The following is a 21,219-nucleotide window of genomic DNA, read 5'->3' as shown; positions in this document are numbered from 1 at the left end:
GTAATTACCAAAAGTATCCCTTGCCTTTAAAATAACACTAAGGTAATACCAATTGCAGAAATTTGTGTTATTTTAACACCTTTGGCAACACCCATGGCTTCAATTTTAACACCCCTGTTTTTGCAGTGCAGTTCAGGTCATCCGAGGTTCCAAGCTTGCCTTGATGAAAGGCTAATAGCACCCTGGATTAATGACGTTTGGAAAGCCCGGTCGTGATTTATTTAACCTCATTATTTATTTATTTATTATTTTTGTTTGTAACCAATACAGGATGGAGAGATTACCCGCTCAAACACAATCTTCTCCGTGTGGATTGCACCCAGAAGGCGACTGAACATGCGCGGCTGACGTCAACGACAACCGACCAATTACAGACCGTGACGTATGGAGCCAGTGCTCGCAATCTTCACAAACCGCACCTGACTGTACGGGCACCAGTTGTTGTTCTACGGGTTTAACAGAGAGCATGTGCGTTCATCGATCTGCGTATGCGGACTGGCTGCGTAGCAGGCCTCGTCGATTCTAATTGCTGGTTAAATTTTTCAGGCGCCAAGTGCGGAGACTGATTTGTTGGAAAGCGCCTCGTAACACTCACACGTATCTCAAAGCGACAGAGGACAACTGTCTTAGACACTCTGTCTCTACGGAGGGGAACTTAGCTCCACCAAGTCTTCGGAAAGAGGACTTTCTTGATTATCAGTGAGCTTTGGATGTTGTTGCTGTTCGACCATGGATGACGTGTATAACTACAGCACAACACCGTTGTACACGGAGTCAAGTGGGGATGAAAAGGAAATATACGGACACGATGATAACGTACGCACAATCGTTATATCCATCATCTTCGTTGTAACCGTCATCGGTAACGTGCTAGTACTCTCGTGGTTGTTCGTGCATCGTCGAGAGCGCACGAGAATCCACGTGTACATGACATTTCTGGCACTCTCTGATCTTATGGTCGCCATGATACCGTTGATGTGCTCGCTGATCATGACGCTTAAGGGGAACGTGTGGAGTAGCACCGACGCTGCGTGCCGGATACGGATGCTTCTGGAGAGCATGGCACTCATGGCGTCTAGCAACATGGTGGTGGCAATCTCCGTGGACCGTTACCACTCAGTCATGTTCCCCCTGAGAAGACAGCTCTCAGAGTTAAGAGTCATCCCGATCGCATACACCATGGCGCTCCTGCTGTCTCTACCCCAACTCCACGTGTTCAGGAAGGACAGCGTCAACGGCACCTACCGCTGCAAGACGATCTTCAAAACTGGACATGACCCTTACCGCCAGGCGTACTTAGCATACATCACCGTTGTAGTGTTCATTGTTCCGTTCGTCGTTATAAGCGGTGCCTATCTGTGCATAGTAGCTAAACTCTATAGCGACGGTAAGAACTTGTTCCAGAGTAACTGGAAGAAGTCGACCCGCTGGAGGACGCTGAAGATGACATTCGTCATCATCGGCGCCTACGTCGTCTGCAATCTACCCTACTTCACCATAGAACTGATCAGAGCTGTAGCGGGGACATCGGTGAATATTGTAGCCTACAGCATCTTCAGCGTCTTTGCGCCGTGCAGCAGCGCGTCCAACCCGTACACATTCCTTTTCTTTAACGCCTGCAGGACTAAGAGGACCCGAAAACAGGGGCAGGGCACGACGACACAGACCGCCGTGCTGGAACAGTCCACGTCCCCGAGGAATACCCGGGATGCACGGCCGGGTGATTGTGCTTACAAGCCCTCTAAATCGCCCGTTAAGACTGCTATATGACATGAGAAGTCCGGGTCCCGCTCACCTGTTGTTGCCGATGATATCATTGAAATGGAACCAAGACCGAATACGGTGTCAAGCTGAGAGAGCTCAGTTTTGAGTGACTTCTGCGGGGTCTTTTAAAGAAATGGAAGATCATTGTAAATGTAGAAAATAATTGATCATTGTAAAATATAAAACAATTGTGTGTTGTGATAATCTGTTTTTGAGATTTCCCTTTAACCATTCAAGTATCATTATCAAGGGTATCAGTGGCCTTTGGTATCCAACTTTGAAAAGTCATTTGAGTATTCGTGGTGTGTGATGCTCCTTGTTATGATATTGTATTGTGCACGTCATTATAAACACTTCTATTTACAAATAAAAAGTATATTTGAAATTAAGAAAATATTTTGGGTTAATGTATAACTATTGTCTTTCTGAACAAATTTGAATAGTGGATATATCTGAAACTATTTGAATAGTGGATATATCTTAAACTATCAATAATGTTTCTATGGGTATTGCAGCAAAGCAGACATATTTTATGTCAATGTGCGATTGTTGGACCACCACATGTGTGAAGTAGTTTTTGTGCAACACGTTTGGTAAACTGACCCTTAAAGGCAGTGGACACTATTGGTAATTACCAAAGAGGGAGCCGTTTCTCACAATGTGTTATACTACCAACAGCTCCCCATTAGTCGTTACCAAGTAAGGTTTTATGCTAATAATTATTTTGACTAATTACCAAAAGAGTACACTGCCTTTAAGAAACAATTTATTGTACGGAAGTGTGTTAGTCCACATAGTGTTCAAAGGTCCCTACATCGTGTGGAACTTTGTTTGTTCTTTGGTCCACACTTCCTACGTACTCTGAAAAAAAACACTTAAGGTTAAGTTTGTTGGGGTTGTGCTAATGTTCCTCTATCATTACTTTTCTAAAGAATTCTTCTGTGGGTCCAAATTGAACACTGTCCATAATTCCATCCATCGGTGACAAACCCCACACTGGCCCGTGCGTAATAGCCCACACAAACATAATTCAAATAGACAAACAAAAATCGGTAGAAATAGCTGATTTACTTTCCCAATCTGCTGCTTTTCAGCTTTTCAGCATCAGTATGCCATGCAATAGTTGAAATTATAATAATCGGTTCTTGACCGATCGCGTTTTTGTTTGGTCAGTATAATTGGCCATGTCCGAATATGGCTCTGACCAATAGCTACATCAATAGCATTGAAGGAAACATGAATATTCATAAGCTACTGCGGAACTCATCAAATCGGACCCGTCCTTAAAATGCGTGTTTTTGGAACTCAAATAGTATATTCATTTGAAAACCACTTTGTATCATGCAAACCTAATCAGCAGTTAGAGACACGACGAAATATTATACTCGTGAGCGATGTAAAACGTATTACGATACCTTGTGTCATTTTCAATTCATGTCCAACTTCCCTGATGGGTGCATTGGCATTGTTCGCATTGGACTAACGTTTTACCGAGACAGTGGTTAACATTCCAAAAGGGGAAACTTACCAGCGTCCGCACTTGGATTATTGACGTGGGTAAACTAACCGAGACCGTGGGTAAACTAACCGAGCTGGCCCCCTGCGTAACATTGAATAGTAATCACAAAAATCACATTCTTCCATGACAAAACATGTCGGCTTCTTCGGGTCACGGACGGATGGGAGATTTAACCGAGTCGTCGCGTCCGCATTGGACTTTCTGGCTCGGTTAAACTGACCTGGTCAATCTTCCTGGGCACCTTTGGCTCGGTTAAACTACACATTCGGGTTGGGTAAGCTACCTGGGAGGAAAACCTCCTGGGGTGTTCGTATTGAACTTAAAATGGGTAGGTTACCCATTGGCTCGGTTAGTTTACCCAAATTAACTCGGGAAAATATAACTTTGTGCCAGTCTGTTAACTGTTTGCGAGTATTTGAAACACCCTTTTAGGGATCTAATAAAGATTATTGAATTGCAGTTCAATTTTGAAGGTATCGTTTGCACCCGTCATTGGATTTGTAAAGGCAAGATTTCTAAAAGTTGCAATTATAGAAAACGTACTCAATTTGCGGCCCCGTAAAGTGCATCTTTCTTTCCATGTGGCATTCATCTGTTTGGTTCACGATCACAACATCGTTTGTCTCGCGAGATTTGTCATTGGATCAAATTGTTTGACATGTTGGATTGTCAATTTGTAGTTACACAGTAGCGAGTGTTTGATAACTTAGTGAAACAAATTTCCGATGTCGTTCAAACATGTAAGAGCACTACCGTGTAATGCGCCTTAAAGGCAAAATGTACATTTTTTTCTAAATAAATGTAGATGTAACCTGTGAAATTTCATTTCAACAAACTGTCGTATTTTTTTTTTGATATCGCCGAAAGTCCTTTGCGATTTTGTCCACGCTGAGAGAATAATCCGTAAATCGTATACACAATCTGACAAATTCAAAGATTCAAATTTTTGGGCGGCCTAAAACTGATGTTTTTTCGTAACCAACATACTTTAAAGTGAAATGATTCTTAAAATGCTTATCCTAACTGCAAGCTGGCCGTATTCTTCCAACCAAACGTTGTTACTGCATCAATTTTAGAGTGATTACAAAACGTATACCTTCCCTTTAAAAGCGTATACGCACAACAACAAGACCGACCCATCTACAAATTGCTGGGACTGATGTCTCCCCCCTTTTTTGTTCTGATGTGATGTCTCCCCCTAGGCCAAAGAACGTGGGCAACCCTCCCCCGCAGCATGCTACCCTCACAAACTACCCTTTCATGGCTTAAATTTTTAAATTATCTTGGCGCCGTTAGGGGGAAGGTCTAATTGCATGTAAAACACGGGGGCGACTTGCTATGCTCAGGTTCTGATGTATGCGTCCAAGCCACGCCCTCTCTTGGGGGTTTAGGGCGGTGGGAAATATGTATTATCTATGATGTGTTTTGAGAAGAAGGTTTGGATTTTTTATATTATTCAATTCGTGCATTGGAGAGTTGGTTTACTTGTATCGTAATTCAAACGTGCTGATTCTTTTGTGTATTTTGTGCAAATATTGTATTTGGAAGCTATATCGCTTTGGGAAAATATATTTCGTTTTTGTTAGCAGTTAAATGCAGTATAGAACACTATTTTCATAAGGGTAATAGATTACAGAACGGAGTAACAAGCTTCGTTAACATACAACCACTAAAACATGTACATGCTAATCGTGAAGCACATAGTGCAACATCACACAGACCATTGCCATATACTATTTATCTGGTTTTTGACATGGATTGAGGAGATCTCGATATTCCCTCGACATAGATTTGACTGACGTGTCACAGTAGAGTTTTGCAGAAGGGAATGATGTCCTTACTAATAGCTGGAGGGCATACAACGCTATTAAATTTTGCTTTCTTTCTCGTAAAATGGCAAAAACAATCAACCGAAATTGTCATCAATTAAATTGTACATAATCATCCAGAAATGAACATGTTAATTGATATGGAGTAAAAAATACATGAATATTTCAAATCAAAATCACTTGTTTGGAGTTCATTACCAAATAATACGAAATTATGATCTTTGTTCCAACTGAAGGGGACGAAGAAGTTTACATCAAAATCTCCTAAGACTGTAAGTTAAAGTGACTTAGACGTATGACATTAGTAACACGACAGATGATAACATTTAACGACACGAAAATCGCTCAAGGTTCAATCTTTAAAGACGGTGACTGACTTATGCGACATATAATTATGACACAAAACTAAAATGAATTTTTGGTGGTTTGTTCGTGGGGTTTTTCTGTGGTTTTTTTTGTGTTTTGGGATTTTGTTTTTTTTTTTTTTTTTTTTTTGGGGGGGGGAGGTTCCGGGTTAACTTTGTTCAAGCAGTTTGGGAAAAGGGACGACTGACGGACAGACTGACGGTTACAATTGAATATTTTTTGATAAATGGTTTACCGCTAACACTGCACGCATCAACATTGTCCATTGTCATTTCGAATTCAGCAATGAGTGTTTGTGCATGAACTGTAAACACGCCTACACTCTGTTTGAAGCAATGTTGCGAAGATTTTTTAACGTAGGTGTGTGGATTTACTGAAAAGTTATTTTATTATACGACTTAAGATTTCTGTTAAAAAAAGTTCACGATTTTTTAAAAGCACCTGCTTTGCTCATGTGTAGGATTTGATATTTTGTATGGTGGGATTACATATACATCAAGTGAGATTTGCCGAGATACCATGATCACAATCTCTTTTTATTTTTATTTTTTATTTTTTGGCTTCTGGTGGTTGTGTGTGTTGTCAAACCACATTTTCTTCTCAGACCCATCATATCCAATAAAGATAAATTCTATAAATGGAGTCTTCGTACAATCTCACATTATTTTGTGAAAACAAATTTCGGGAATGGTTATTGATTCGATTATTGATTGAAACAAAAAGTACTAAATGTTTATTATTGTTGTATATTACATCTTAATTCTTATAAATAAGTATTTTGATGCATTTTAGAGCTTTAATTCACCAGAATCAAATATACATTAACACTGCCAGGTTTGTGAATCCTGCGATGATAGCTTACTCTAGTGCCCTTCACTTCAAAGTGTCAACGTCTCAGTTTCATGCAGAGCATCCTCTTGGCTGCTTTAGCATTGTCGACAGACCGTCCCCAGGGGGGGGATCAGAGTACATCAAACCCCACTATGCTTTACACAACAAGACAATTCGATCAATCTTGGATCGATCAAAGAGCTTGTGAGATAACGATCTATTGCCATCTTAGATCCCTTGATAACCCACGTATAATCTTGTGAACTTCGATCAGAGGTAGAGATACCGGGTGCCTGCATGTCTGTTTGATGTGAAAGGCTCAATGGCAGCGTGGTTTTCTGAAAACAGGCTGTCCAAAGTCCTAAATAACTCAAGAATTATTATTATGAAGAAGTGGATTTTACCTCTTTTCTTTTCTTTTCTTTTCTGAATTAAGGAGTTGCTATAGGTAGATCTCTTCTGTTTGGGTGTCTAACGTCTGTTTGATGTGAAAGGCTCAATGGCAGCGTGGTTTTCTGAAAACAGGTTGTCCAAAGTCCTAAATAATTCAATAATTATTATTATGAAGAAGTGGATTTTACCTCTTCTCTTTTCTGAATTAAGGAGTAGATTGGTATAGGTCTCTTTCTTTTGGGTGTCTTTAAAACACCCTTTAAAACTACTGATAATGTATATAGGAGCTACACTCTCAGAAAAGATACGGGTCAAAATAACCAAGTTCCGGGTCCCAGGGGGCATGTGACATGGATTTTGGGTCAATGGAAATGTGTCATCGGGCCCCCAGGACCCGGGATTTGGGTCGATTTTAAACCGAGAGTTTTGGAGCTTAGCGTCACCGCAATGGTGAAAAAAACTTACAAAAACACTCACCGGTCAAAATAACAAAGTTCCGGGTCCGAGGGGTCTGAACAATTTCTTGGTCAATGTGACACGGAATTTGTAAAATGGATTAAGGTCATCGCCCACAGGACCTTGTATTTTGGTCGATTTTGACCCGAGAGTTTTAGAGTTTAGCGGCACCTTAATGCAGCTCGGGATTTTGATGCAGTTTGTACATAAAGTGTAGCCATCGGCGAGGGAACCATATGTAGCCCTGATACTGCACCTAGATGTAGCCCCGATAGTACTGCTTTAGAGAAGGTAGTCCAGACCGAAGTGTGGCACCAACCATACACCTAATGTAACTGGTCATAAAACGGGGATACATAAATGCTCTGAATTACATTTACGTGAAGTGTTTTGGGATTCAATTTGGGGAATTGCATTGAACTTGAGTTACGGATTCAGTCTGGCAACAAATGGTCTCGGGCTACATCCAGATTACTCGCAGAGGGGAACGGGCGAGCATTGAGTAGAGTCAGTGTTCAGACCTTTACTATGACGTCACCATCGTTGTCATGTTCACTTCGTGCAATAGTATAATAACGGATACTTTCATTCCAAACAGGGGACCAGACTATAGTGTGCATTTAAACACCCGGTTGGGCTAGGCCGTATCCGAAATGGCGTCCATAGCTACGGCTACGGCTGTTGCTATGGCTGTTGCTAAGGACGTCGTATACCTCAACACATGATGACGCGGAAATCTAGCTGTAGCCTTAGCTGTAGCCGCCAATTTGAACACGGCTTCACGTAGATCAAAAACCAAAAGATCAACTCTATAAATGCAAAAGAGTGAAAAGCATTCTTTAAGAGCCATATCAGGGACAACTCTTTTTCGATTGGTCGTACACTCTTTTAGATTGAAGTCTGCATAGTTTTTTAGTGATTTTTCCCTGATTCCTGTAGTGAAACCCCTCTAAAAGAGTGAAATAACCACCACTTTTTTTGAAGAGCAATTTGAAGGACAACTCGAAATGTGGTGTTTTCACTATTTTACATTTAGAGAGAACATGACTGCCAGGGGATAAAAGTCTACAATCGCTTAATTTTCTCTAGAGTCCTGGCAAATTAAGAAGACCCATTATATGAAACTGTACATCGTGTTTCGTGTTATGTCTATATACTTATACATTATATTTAAAGACAAAAAAAAACAAATGAAAGATGTGAGATCACTTGTACATACAGGAAATAAATCTTTGTTTGATTGATTCAGTCACGCTTAACAATTTGGAGGTGTGTTTATTTCCCCCTCTTAGCGGAGTGGGTAATCGTGTGAGTTGATGATCAATTATTGTCTGGTCTTATTCATTCCCCGCTCTTCATCATTAACTCGAGTGATTCAATAAAATTAACAGGTCTGTAATTTGCGAGGAATTGGCGGGAAAGAGTTGGCGGGAAATATTTGGCGGGAAAGTGGCACGTGCCATCAATTTCGACGAGATTGTCACCTTAGTGCGTGTTATGGCCTGCAGTGATTACATGTTTTCCGCATTGGAGGTGTTTTACATCGTCGGTTGTTTGTTCGATCCAATCATACGCTGTTCCCTCAAACTAATTAAGTTCACCAAAGGAATTAATCCCAAATTTAATTAAATGAGGTGATGTCCATTTAAGAGCAAAACACCGAATCACAGTTCGGAGTTTTTTTTTGTTTTTTTTTTTTTTCTTTTTTTGACGTTCATAAGTAGTAAGTATTTCGATTCGCATCAAAATAAAAGAACGCATGTACGTAAAGACAACTCCTTGCATCGTTATCACAAACTGAAACTCTCTTCTGAAATGTTGTGCTAGCATTTTAGTTATAACATCATTTGTCAGCTTGACAGTTCAACTGGGCTTAAGGTACTCTGCAATGGATTATACTATTAAATTAATTTTTCATGAACGCCATCAGGGCATCATGAGCGTGCATCGCTGGGGAAATGTGTCTGCCTCATTTGCAGTTACGATTTTCATACTCGTTTCAACACTTCTAAAAGCAACTTCTAAGCAAAACAAATATTCACAAAAAGGATTTTTTTTTCTTGTAATTATCGTGTTTTCTGCACTGCGAAACCCGCGAATTGTTGGTACCACACCTTATAAAAAGGTGTTCTAATGGAGACTTTAATTCCAATAGTCATACTGCCTAAAGTGTCATATGCCATCTCAATCGGGCCTGTACGAGGATATAACTTAAAGGGTTTCACCTGTTCTTGCTAAAAACTGAACGAGTAATTAAGGAAAAATGTATTTTCGGTCAATAGGTTGCACACCTGTAGGCTATCAGATGGTGTGTGTGTGTGTGTGGGGGAGGGGGGGGGGAGTACCGTCACCAATCACGCCCAATCCCTTCTAACGCAACCGCAGTGGTAGGGCGTGATTTCGCTACACCTGTCGGATGTAGTCAACGCCTCTGGTAGCAGATACAACCAGGTGTAATGAAACTAATAGCGTACCGCTTAAAATTAGGATTTAGATGAACACCATCTACATGGAACATCGATCTAAACAAACACTGCAACTTTATTTTATTTTATTTGGAAAATGAACAGTACGTCGCATCCTTCAATGAAGATGATTCCGAACCGCTATAGTGTTCAGACAGTTACTTACCCAAATACCCAGAAACATCGCGAGCGGTGGACATAATTGGTAACAAAAAGGAAAAGAAGCACCAGCTTTGGTAAATTTGCTTTATCAATTAGGGCAAACAAGGCCCGACAGCTGTCGATGAAGAAATTATACGCTGTCACATCAAGTATAGAGAGCGTAACAGAACACAATGGCAACCTAGTTTTGTTTAATAACCGTGCATATCAAAACAAAGAACGGCAGTCTCTTCCGGTAAGCGAATAACGCACTAATAAAGCGAATGAGAATTGTTCATCTTTGAAAAATCTTATTTTAACTTTTGAACAGTTGTCTTGTTTATTTGATTTTTTTATTCAAAACCCAGAGCTTATAATTTTATATCGATGTAATCGCTTTTTGTATAATAACATCATTGAAAAAATGTGATCGGATAACATTTGAACGTTCACCTTTTTTTCTTATGGATCATAAAACATGTTTTCAGAACCCTTGTGCTACTCAAGTGGTCATGTGCTGCGTCCTTCGGATGGGACGTTAAGCCGTAGGTTCCGTGTGTTGTGTAATGCACGTAATATAACCCTGTACACTTATACTAAAGAGAAGGGGTTCGCCACGGTGTTCCTGTATTGGCAGCATATTGCGCCACAGTACCTTGTAAAAACATTACATGGTGCTGTAAAGGAATAGTAGGTCTCATAATTCAAACGTACTCCAACATACCTTGCAGGATATTCTGTAAGTTTACAGCGGCCAGAAGTGTCACTGGCTGACGGATATGCGCGCTATATAAGAAGCCACTTTTAGCATGCATCGAGTTGCCTCCCAGTTGCCTGTGTATAAGTTGCTTCGTGTGGACATCGAGGCCCTTATACCGTATATTTGTTCAAGCATAGAGCTATGTCCTTGCTCTAATTCGGCCAGTCAACCGTTCGATTCCGGGGTCATCTTTTACGGACTAATGGAATCCACTTCAGGTAAACTGTCATGGTGATTTACTGGGTTAGCTGCTCGTCACGTTCTCGGATTCTAACTCTGATTTTTCTCAGTACACTTCCTTGTTTCTTTGTGTATTATTCAATGGAGGCCACAAGGGAAACCAGGATTAGCCCGCGGTGTTTTGCTGCCAAAATTTGCTTTTATCAAAGTACAATATGTCCTCAGATTATCTCTCTTTCTATGAGTACTCTTCTATATATTTGTCAAGTGTCTTGCCTGTCACACAATCAGCAAAACCACTTTAACTGAGATTGTTCACTTCCGTCAACTAATGCAAAAACATATGCGGAATACTACAAGCAACAACAAAATGTTTTTTTTATCAAAGTACATTATAGAATATTTCTCGTCCTATGAACACACACACCTATTCTGTACATCTCCAAATTATTTCCCTTTTTTTAAAATGGTCAACGACCACTTTAACTAAGGCTGCTCAAATTCATCAACTAATGCAAAAACATACATAGACAGGGTACTACAAGCAACGGTAACAGAGAATCTAAATGCCTTTACCAATTCGTAAGCTCCTTTTGTACGTTAGCCTTCAACACGCTGACGTTTTTGGAAGTGTAAGTGAAATGGCAGTCACAAGTATTGTCGATTTTTCATTTAGCAAGTGGTAGAACGTTAATACACTTAATAAGTTCACGTCGCTTATTTTATAAAACCACAAACGTAGGAACTTTCACACCTTGAAAGCTTTCGGTCTGTAATTTGAAACCAAACGCGAATCTATAATACAATTATTACATTCGAAATAGAAAAATCTACGTTGGTTTTGTAAGAATCTTCTGCAAATCACAAAAGTGGAATTGCCAATCGTGGCCCAGTTTCATCGTTTTGCCCAAGCACAAAACACAGCTAAGCATGACATAGACACACTTACCAGGATAAGCTTACAAGCCATAAGCCATGTCACAATGCCGTGTGCTGCTTCTTGTTGCTGAGCAGCAAATTCGTAATGGTTTTGGCAATAGTGGTATGAAATTGGCTATGACGTGCTGTAGTCTGAAACTCGTGTCAATTCTCCATAACGCAAAGCTTTGCACTTTACATCATTTCTTAAAAAACTAAGTCGTTGTTGTTCCTTCCATGACTATAAAAGGCTTCACTTCCAACCACAGTTCTAAAATACCACATGGGTGATAGATACACGCGCTTATTCTTGCCAATCTCAACCTTCCTTAAACCGATAACATTTAAATTATTATTTTGGGAAAACGAAACTAATATCCTTTTTATAACAGTGACATCAACAAAACACGCCATAGTATCTTGTAAAAACAGACTGTCGTTTAGCAGACAAGATTTAGTGAAAACAACAACACCAACAAAAACAACAACAAAACAAAACAACACATGGTTTCGGGGAGTAATGTTTATCATCAAGGCTTGTTTAGCGTTGTATTTTGCCAATACACGAATTTACTTGCAAGCACTGTATAATCGGTCTTTACTTTCCCGAGTTCTGTGGAAAAAAATATTCGTCTTGGCCTTGGCCTATATTGGGAAGTCAGTTTCTGAAGATAGAAATACTTCTCTTCGGATTTTCAACTACACAATAAATGACATTGAGCTTGCACGTAGGCTTTTATATTATAAATACACCAGAATATAAATACGATGTTTGTGTCCATATTATCAATTGAAAACTTCATGAAATGCATGAAGCTATAGTTACCAGTTTTCTTGAAACTGATCCCGAATAACTCACTAAAAGCCAAGCTGTCACGCATCGCGTTTAGGGGCATTCATTGATCCATCTGATGTTGTCAAAAATTGATCCCTTACACTTTGTAAGTCCTATATCAATTTACATAAACAAAATATACACTAATCGATTCACGAATAACAAATAGCGGTCGTAAGAACATCATGTTTCTGCTGATGTGTCAATATTTGATCTAACAACGAGTGAACCTGGGCTTATATGTGTCGGTGAACAAACTTTGTATTATTAGGCCATTTAACAAATATATAACAACTTACTTCCGCTACTACTTTGGCAAACGATCAATGAGTCGTGACCTGAAGTTAAGTGGTAACGGACTAGTGTTTTGAGGGAACGAAAAAATGTGTCGATAAGCAGACTACGTCTTATTTTGCCATTTAAAAAAAATCACAACAACTTTAAGTTCGGCTACCACTTTGGCAAACGATCAATGAGTCATGACCTTAAGTTCAGTACTAACGTAGTATATTATTTCGAGGGACAATAATATTGTTTCGACGGAACACAATAATTTTGAGATTTTTTTCAAGCACGGGGACTTCTGTCTGAAGTGATACTTTTGTTATAAAACTTGGAAATAATGTCAAAAAACAGGTCTGCTCACGAAGATGCTAATTCAGAATTTTGTTGTATTCCAAGAATAATGCTGATGACGTCATCTTTTCATTTTTTCTGTTGTTTTACTTTTGTGTAGATAACGCTGTCAAAGCATGAACAAAAATGGTGGCAACAAACACAAAAATTCTCTAGAGTGAACCCACCCTTTTTACTCAAAGAAATGAGCTTACGGGAGTACCCTTGTGAGGACTTTGTAACAATGGAACAATGGACCCCACAAGGGAATGATGAATCAACCTGGACCGCACAATAGAATTCTTTAGAAAAGGTAATAAAATAGCAACAAAGGCAGGACCCCACAAACCGGATCAGTAAGGTTGTACGTTCATTTCAATGTAGCCATGAGTCACAAACGCACATCAAGGACGCCAATCCAGCTGATACCAGATCATCAAGCCGTCGACTTCTACAGGGACCCTACAAGGAATTTTTTTAGAAAAAAGGAATAACATTACACCACCAATACCAGGACCCCTCATACCGGTTCCGTGTGCGTTCATGTATATTTCAATGCAGCCAAGGGTCACAAACACTGATATTTCAGATCATCAAGGCGTTAACTGCTACAGGTCTCCCTTTAACACGCTCCGCTACCCCTATCTGTCTGATCGCTTGATTGCTTTATTGGTAGTCTGAACCACATCACCGGATCATTCGCCTGATACTACACCGTCATCTACGTCTAATTCCCCGGCCGACATCTCAGAGCGAAGCGCACAATCGATTTTGCTTCGGTGATGGCTTGGCCAGAATCCGCCCTTTTCCCCATCAAGTGTGTGGGTTGCTCTGCATGCAAAATGAGGACAAAGCTTCGATGATGAATTCAAGTGCAACCAGGTTGAAAATTTGGACAAAGTTTTTTAGATTGAAAAAGTCATTGTGTTAGTACATGCATCAGGCAACACGTAACGGTGTTCAATCTCTTGTCTCTTGATGCTGGTTTAAAGGAACACGTTGCCTTGGATCGGTCGAGTTGGTCTTTGAAAAGCGTTTGTAACCGTTTTTTATGAAAGGTATATGGGTAGAAAGATGTTGTAAAAGTAGAATACAATGATCCACACAATCATGCCTCGAAATTGCACGGTTTTCCTTTTACCTCGTCGATTAACACGGTCGGCCATTTATGGGAGTCAAATCTTTTACTCCCATAAATGGCCGACCGTGTTAGTTTGCAAAGTAAAAGAAAAACCACGCAATTTGGAGGCAAACTTGTGTGGATCATTGTATTCTACTTTTAAAACATCTTACCAACCATACGCATTTTATAAAAAAAAACTGTTACAAACGCTATTTATAAACCAACTCGTCCGATCCAAGGCAACGTGTTCCTTTAAACACTAAGAAGACGGAAGAGTTGGCAAGGATTGTGGGCGAGTTGATGACATTTCGTCTGTTGACACTTTAACTCGTGCATGTGATATTCCTTGTTGGGTTTGAGGAGGAGTCATTCATTTATGTAGGCCTATCTTGTAGACAACAAACAAAGTGCGATAACAAGCACACTTTAAAGGTTTCCGCGTAAAAGAGGAGTTCACGGTATATAGGTGAAGATGACAAATCTGAGTTGGCGTTAAAGAAAAAAGTGGCCCTCTTTTTTTATTTCCCGAAACTTGTTTGTTGTCAGTGTTTAATAATATTCAAGATTGATTGTTGTCTTTGTTAACTAAAACGTTTTAGTTTCTAGATTTTCTTTTAAATGAAACCGAAACGAACTGCAGAGATGTTCAGATTCTAGACCACGGGTCTAGGAACAAAACTAGTTTTCCAGCCATCTTTTTATTCACACCGTATGGCCCTATATCACTTACGGCAGTCAAGTAACAGTAATTTCTTACTAGATTTATTTTTTATTTTTAGGTTCTCTTACATCAGACATGTTTTGCTCTTTAACTGTTCGCGAGAACATTGTCACATCTAATGTCTAGATTTTTGTAAAACTCAAAGAAGATAACTCCCATTAATGTGAAAGAGACAGCACGTAATCATCGCTTAATTTAAAGCTTATCCTTTAAAAGGCATCCGGTTAAATCGCCGGGGGCAGTTTAATGGAGGCATGTGGAGAACACGTGCTTGCATCTCGCATTCAAACCTTAAAATGTAACCTCATTTTGTCACCCAGAGTGTGCGGACGATAGTCAAAATAGATTATAGTGTTTCTTCATTTGAAATTTGAAATATCTTGTGACAACTGAGACTTGGTAAGCAGTACGATATGTTTCCGTTAGATCCAAGTCATCATCATCATCATCGTCGTACGTTTATTTCATTACTAAATCCAGACAAGGAAAAATTTAATAATTCTCAATGAATGATATTGATCAGTAATACACGAAGTTAAGGGAACATTACAGAACTGGTTTTGCTTGCAAAAAAAGAATTGCTGGCAGTGTAAGCACTTTATGTAATCCACCATCGACATGAACTGACAAGGTTTGAGATCGATTGGCCTTCTGGGTCACGTGAAATTAGTGAACAACCGATTACACTTTTTGCAAAAAAAATTAATAAAACGCTCAGTGAGCGATAAACTCCAAACAGGAAATAAGTTTTTATTTATTTATCACCAAATATGACATTTCAGAATGTAATATTTCTAGGGATGGATTCTTCTATCATCATCACCAGATGGTTTTAGTTTTATGTATATCTGATGATCTTCACGATTGTTTGCCAGTCATGTAGGACAACATGTAGGTTTAGGTGAAGCAGAGGCTTTTGTGCCTACACCTATTGACATACAAATATCAGAAAGGAACAAAACCATGACACAGGCTATATACTATAATGATAGTCAAACCAGGCTAACTTAAAGGCAGTGGACACTATTGGTAATATATTTAAAGCATAAAACCTTACTTGGTATAACGAGTAATGGGGAGCTGTTTATAGAATAAAACATTGTGAGAAACGGCTCCCTCTGAAATAACGTTGTTTTCGAGAAAAAAAAGAGTAATTTCCCACGAATTTGATTTCGAGACCTCAGAACTAGATTTTGAGGTCCCGAAATCTAGCATCTGGAAACACACAGCTTTTTGTGACAATAGTGTTTTTTCTTCCATTATAATTTCGCAACTTCGACGACCAATTGAGTTCAAATTTTTACACGTTTGCTATTTTGTGCATATTGAGATACACCTAGTGAGAAGACTGGTCTTTGACAATTACCACTAGTGTCCAGTGTCTTATGGGAATAGAATCTTACGATTGATGCTTGATGCCTAGCATTGTGTGCCCATTCCCTCCTCTCGTTGAGTCATCATTGTTCTTTGAATGTCAGGAATTCTTAGGAGGATTTCAGGGTGTCCTTCTGCAACAAAGGAAGAGTATGGAAAGAGTACGTGACTATTAATTGCCACATATCAGGCATGGTTTTAGCCTTTTGTCGAGGCTTTCGTGGCTTGGACAGCATTATAGATTCGCTTAAACGAAGCTGTCAATGCCACGAAGGCTTTGACAAAAGGCTAGCATGGTATAGACTCTTAATCCATTGTCAAACAATCACAACAGTCAATGCTTGCATGTCTGGGGAAGATTTGTTAAATTCCTAATTTTCCTCTAAAGATCAGGGCCCAATTTCATAGAGCGGTTTAAGCAGAAAGTACTGATTAACAAATGTATTTGCTAGACCAGTTTCTGTAAAGCAAGACTTGTCTGTGCTTGGCAAGTTGGTCAGATTACATGCACTATGGAATCGGGCCCGTGCGTCAAGGTGAAGACACAATGAAGATCGCTATACACATATACAAAGGTAACTCAGTATTTATTGATCAGCTAGTCACGATTCGGCTCTCGTTCACAGTTTCAGTTCATAAGATTAATATCAACTGCTTGGCTTCACACTATTTTGTAGGCTGGTCCATCGTAGCGCTGACTAGTGACGCCGTGAGACGCACACCTGTCGATGCCTCAATGTGACATGTAAGAATAGTACAGTATTAGCTATAATATTGATGGCACGTACTCCATTGCGAAGTGTTGATTTTTCCACTTTACATGTTTTAGCTCTGCTCTCGTTCGGCCTCAAGACTCTTACAACACATTTTCTGTATAACATGAATGTGGGGGCTTTCAGTCTGCGCTATCAATCACGTTATTTGGAATGTTTAGGGTATGCCCACGCATTCGATGAAGGAAACATGAGCACACGAGTGTACTTTAAAAGTGTAATAAATATCTACGAATTGTAGCTAAAAGCTGTATTGTTACTTAGGTTTTTGGGGGCGGGTGGTCAGGGATTTTTTTTCTGCTAATAAGTAGCGAACTCTTCCGGAACAGAAACTGATTTTGCTAAAACCTTTCGTAGAAAACAGCTTAAACATTCCTCGTTCAAACTTTGGACCAAGTTTTACACTGCAAAACGGGGTTTTAAACTTGACACCTTCGGTGCTGTCACATAAAAGATACACAAAAGAGAATCAAAACGATCAACGTTGAGTATTAAAATAACACTTATGCCTGGGGGGAATTTGTGATATTTGACACTCTTTTCCTAAAATTTTGACTCTTTTTCGGTTATCTAAATTATGTGAAAACTAAGCTAACCATGCAATGCCTCAAATCCTATATAATAACTACATATTTTGCAACAATTTTATTTTGCTTAAAACCATTGGACACTTTGGGTTCAGAAAAAGAAAAAAAAAAGTCCACTCAGATTTACAAATAACTTACAGGGTTTACAGAAGTTAATGGTGAAAGACTTCTCTTGAAATATTATTCCATGAAATGCTTTATTTTTTGAGAAAACATTAAAACAACATCAATTCTCGATATCGAGAATTACGGATTGATTTTAAACACATGTCATGACACGGCGAAACGTGTGGAAACAAGGTAGGGTTTTCCCGTTATTTTCTCCCGACTCCGATGACCGACTGAGCCAAACTTCACAGGTTTGTTACTTTATGTATTATAAGTTGTGATACACGAAGTGTGGACTTTGGTCAATACTGTTTACCCAAAGTGTCCAATGGCTTTAAAGGGAGGGTATAACTTTGGCAAGCACTCCAAAAATCTTACTTTGGAAATCTTACTTTGGAAAGAAGTTATTTTCCACGGATTTGATTTCGAGACCTCAGAGTTAGAATTTGAGAGGTCTCGAAGCATCTGAATGCTAACAACTTCGTGTGAAAATGATGTTTTTTCTTTCATTATTATCTCGCAACTTAGATTATCAATTGAGCTCAAATGTCCACAGGTTTGTTATTTTATGCGTATGTTGATGTACACCAAGTGGGAAGACTGGTCTTTGACAATTACCAATAGTGTCCAGTGTCTTTAAGGAGCTATGTGAGACGGTGACCTGTTGTATGGAGAGAGATCTCGGGTTAACTTCTTATTTCAAATCAGCACGGTGGGTATATACCTTGATTTTGACTCAGCGGTCTACCGGTCTTTGATAGTAATCTAATAATCCTTCCTTAGATATGAACGTTCTTTAACAAAGGAATTCAATATAAAAAAAATTACGATAAATTGAACAAGGTTACGGGTTTCGACCCTGAATTCAGTTTGATCAGAAATAGGTGAAGTCTAACAAGATTATTCTTCGCCACCACTTAAGATTTCATCTTTTAGGAAACTTTTGTATACAGACAAATCTCGAGTTTGTATCCATCTCACTTCAGTTCCTATAGCCACCGGGCATCTGTATAATCATAAAATGCGGTAAAACAAATTATAAGGCATTAGGGTAAGGTCGTGTTAACAGCTTACCGGTTGCAAAGTTGCCGTGTTGTTATTGCAGGTGCAAACGTGCGTTTAACGCAAGAAGAGAAATCAATGAATACATAAACCCATTGTGAATCGGCGGGTGGGAGTGTCCAGTGCACATGGACCCTGTAATGTTTCAGCTGAGTTGATGCTCGACCGATATACAACAATCAATGCGAATATCTTGTGCATCTCTTAAACGCTGTCTCCTCCAATGAAAAATAGTTGAATACTATAAACCGTTTGCGAGTTAGATTTGAATAACTATCTGGTTAAACGACTTGCTAAGACTATAGAGACAGTTGCTATGCCATGATTTGGTCAAGATGTTGCCTATTTCATGTAAGAATAGCCGAACACCCAAACACTATAAGCAATTGAAAAATAGTTGTATACAATAGGCCATTTGCGAGTTAGATTTGAATAATTTTCTGGTACAACGACTTGCTAAAGTCACAATGTACCGCTTACATTTGAATTCCTCAGACTGTAGAGACAGTTGTTATGTTGTCACATGATTTGGGGCATCTTTTGGGCGTTTACATATTAAACGCCGATTAAGCCATTTGCGAGATGTCTGATGATACAGTGGCTTGCTTTTGAATTTTACTGAATGGTAAATGCATAAGCGGGAAGGGCCGTGCATATTATAGGCAGCCCTTTTTCAAGGTGGACTAATATGGCGACCTCATTTAGTTTTCACCGAAGATGCACAAAAATGTATCAACCCAGATACCGAACAAATCGCGGCGAATTTCTTTTGAAAAGGAAACTTGCCACAGACTCTAATTTGACCATGGAAAATGATTTGGTGACCCAGATCGCAATATAGATTACAACATTCGTTTTCTAACTCTAAACGTTATTTGTGATTTGTTTTGTTTAGTCGATGCATTTGCAAAATCGAAGGATGCTTTTAAAAGCCATGGGGGACTTCATGATGGTAAGAATTGACTGCTTATACAACAAAACAAAACTACAACCTTCATTGTGGCTATATGTTGTAGACTAAAGGAAGGTTGTATGCTAGAATATCGAGAATGTATTCAATTATCAATCGGACATGTGGTGTAGAATCTCTCTTCAAATAGAACAAACGGACAATTGGCAGAAATATATATCAATCTTACAAACTGGACAAAATTTAAATATACCAAATGAAAACTCTGATGTTAACGGAACCTTTTGCTGTCCCTTTGTTTTAAACTGTTAGCAACGTCTCCATTGGTTTTGTACACGGAATTACAATAGACAAAATACCTTGCCTTGCCACTTTGAAAAAGTTTGTAAAATACCCCTCATTTTGTGCAAAAACAAAATTGGACGGGGGTGTTATTTTAACACCAAATGATGTTAATTTTGATTCTCTGTTCGGTATCAATATGATGTGACGACACCTTTGGTGTCAATTTTAACACCCCTATCTTGTTATAAAACGTCGCATATCTTATACATTATAGTAACTACTGAATTTGTATTGCGCAATATCCGCAAGGATGCAAAGAACTCAAGGGAGAAAGACCAACGAACGGAACAACCAGCTGCAAGTTGGAAAACAGGTGAGCCTTGAGACCCTTTCTGAATATTCAAAAGGAACTCACAAGTTGTAATTGAAAGGATGGGAAGTGAAATCTGTAGTTACGTTTGTCTGTTTAGATTATCACCTGTTTCAGGAGAACAGCTTTGACACTGTGATGACACCTTCTAAAACGGGTATCGGCTTGTTGACGATGCCACATGAAAGACATGGTGGTTGAATGGTGTTAAAGCAGTTTGTTCGTGAACAATTGGTAAGAATATAGTCACCATATACATTGCCATTCCTGTAACATGTTATTTGAAACATTTAAGGTAATAGACTCCCTCGCGTTGGCCGCCATCTTTGATGAAACGTGCACGCGTAAAAGGCTATCATTGGCTGAGAGTCGTCCCAAGCTCGTACACGTGGGCACTTTTCCATCGTTTATCATCAAAGATGGCGGTCAGTGACGTCATGTGCAATCCATCTTTCAAAATAAGGACCATTCACTCTGTAATTTTAGTCTTAAAGATTCTTAAGTTTGTATTTCATAACACTTCACATGCATTGAACACATCGTACCCAGAGCACTTCGTACCTTTCGCAAGGTACGAAGTGACTATGGACACTTCGTACCTTCTTACAAGACTAGGTACCTTCTTCGTACTTTGTACACATTCGCGATTTCTACCTCATCTCTAGAGGGTCACACCAAGTTCAATTAAAGACCCGCAGTGACTAGACTCGAATGGATCTCGAGTTTTGTTGTGGTTGTTGTTGTGTTTTGGGCTTCGTCTTGTTGTTTACAGGGAGGGCTGTCGCCTTAAAGAGATTGCCCACAAAGGAAGGGCTCCTTCCCAGGGCTCCTTCC

At 39.4% G+C, this 21,219-nt stretch overlaps 1 protein-coding gene across 1 annotated transcript; it reads left to right on the top strand.

Annotated features, from left to right (window-relative positions):
- The first annotated feature begins 729 nt into the window (after positions 1-729).
- Positions 730-1,770, top strand: LOC139942317 (vasopressin V1b receptor-like). The gene has a single exon (XM_071939140.1). It carries the CDS (start codon positions 730-732, stop codon positions 1,768-1,770), a length of 1,041 nt encoding a protein of 346 aa, XP_071795241.1.
- Positions 1,771-21,219: the final 19,449 nt, after the last annotated feature.

This window comes from Asterias amurensis, chromosome 9 (assembly GCF_032118995.1).
Source record: "Asterias amurensis chromosome 9, ASM3211899v1".
In the NCBI taxonomy this organism is placed as follows: domain Eukaryota; kingdom Metazoa; phylum Echinodermata; class Asteroidea; order Forcipulatida; family Asteriidae; genus Asterias; species Asterias amurensis.
This window is presented reverse-complemented; position numbering and strand designations above follow the sequence as displayed.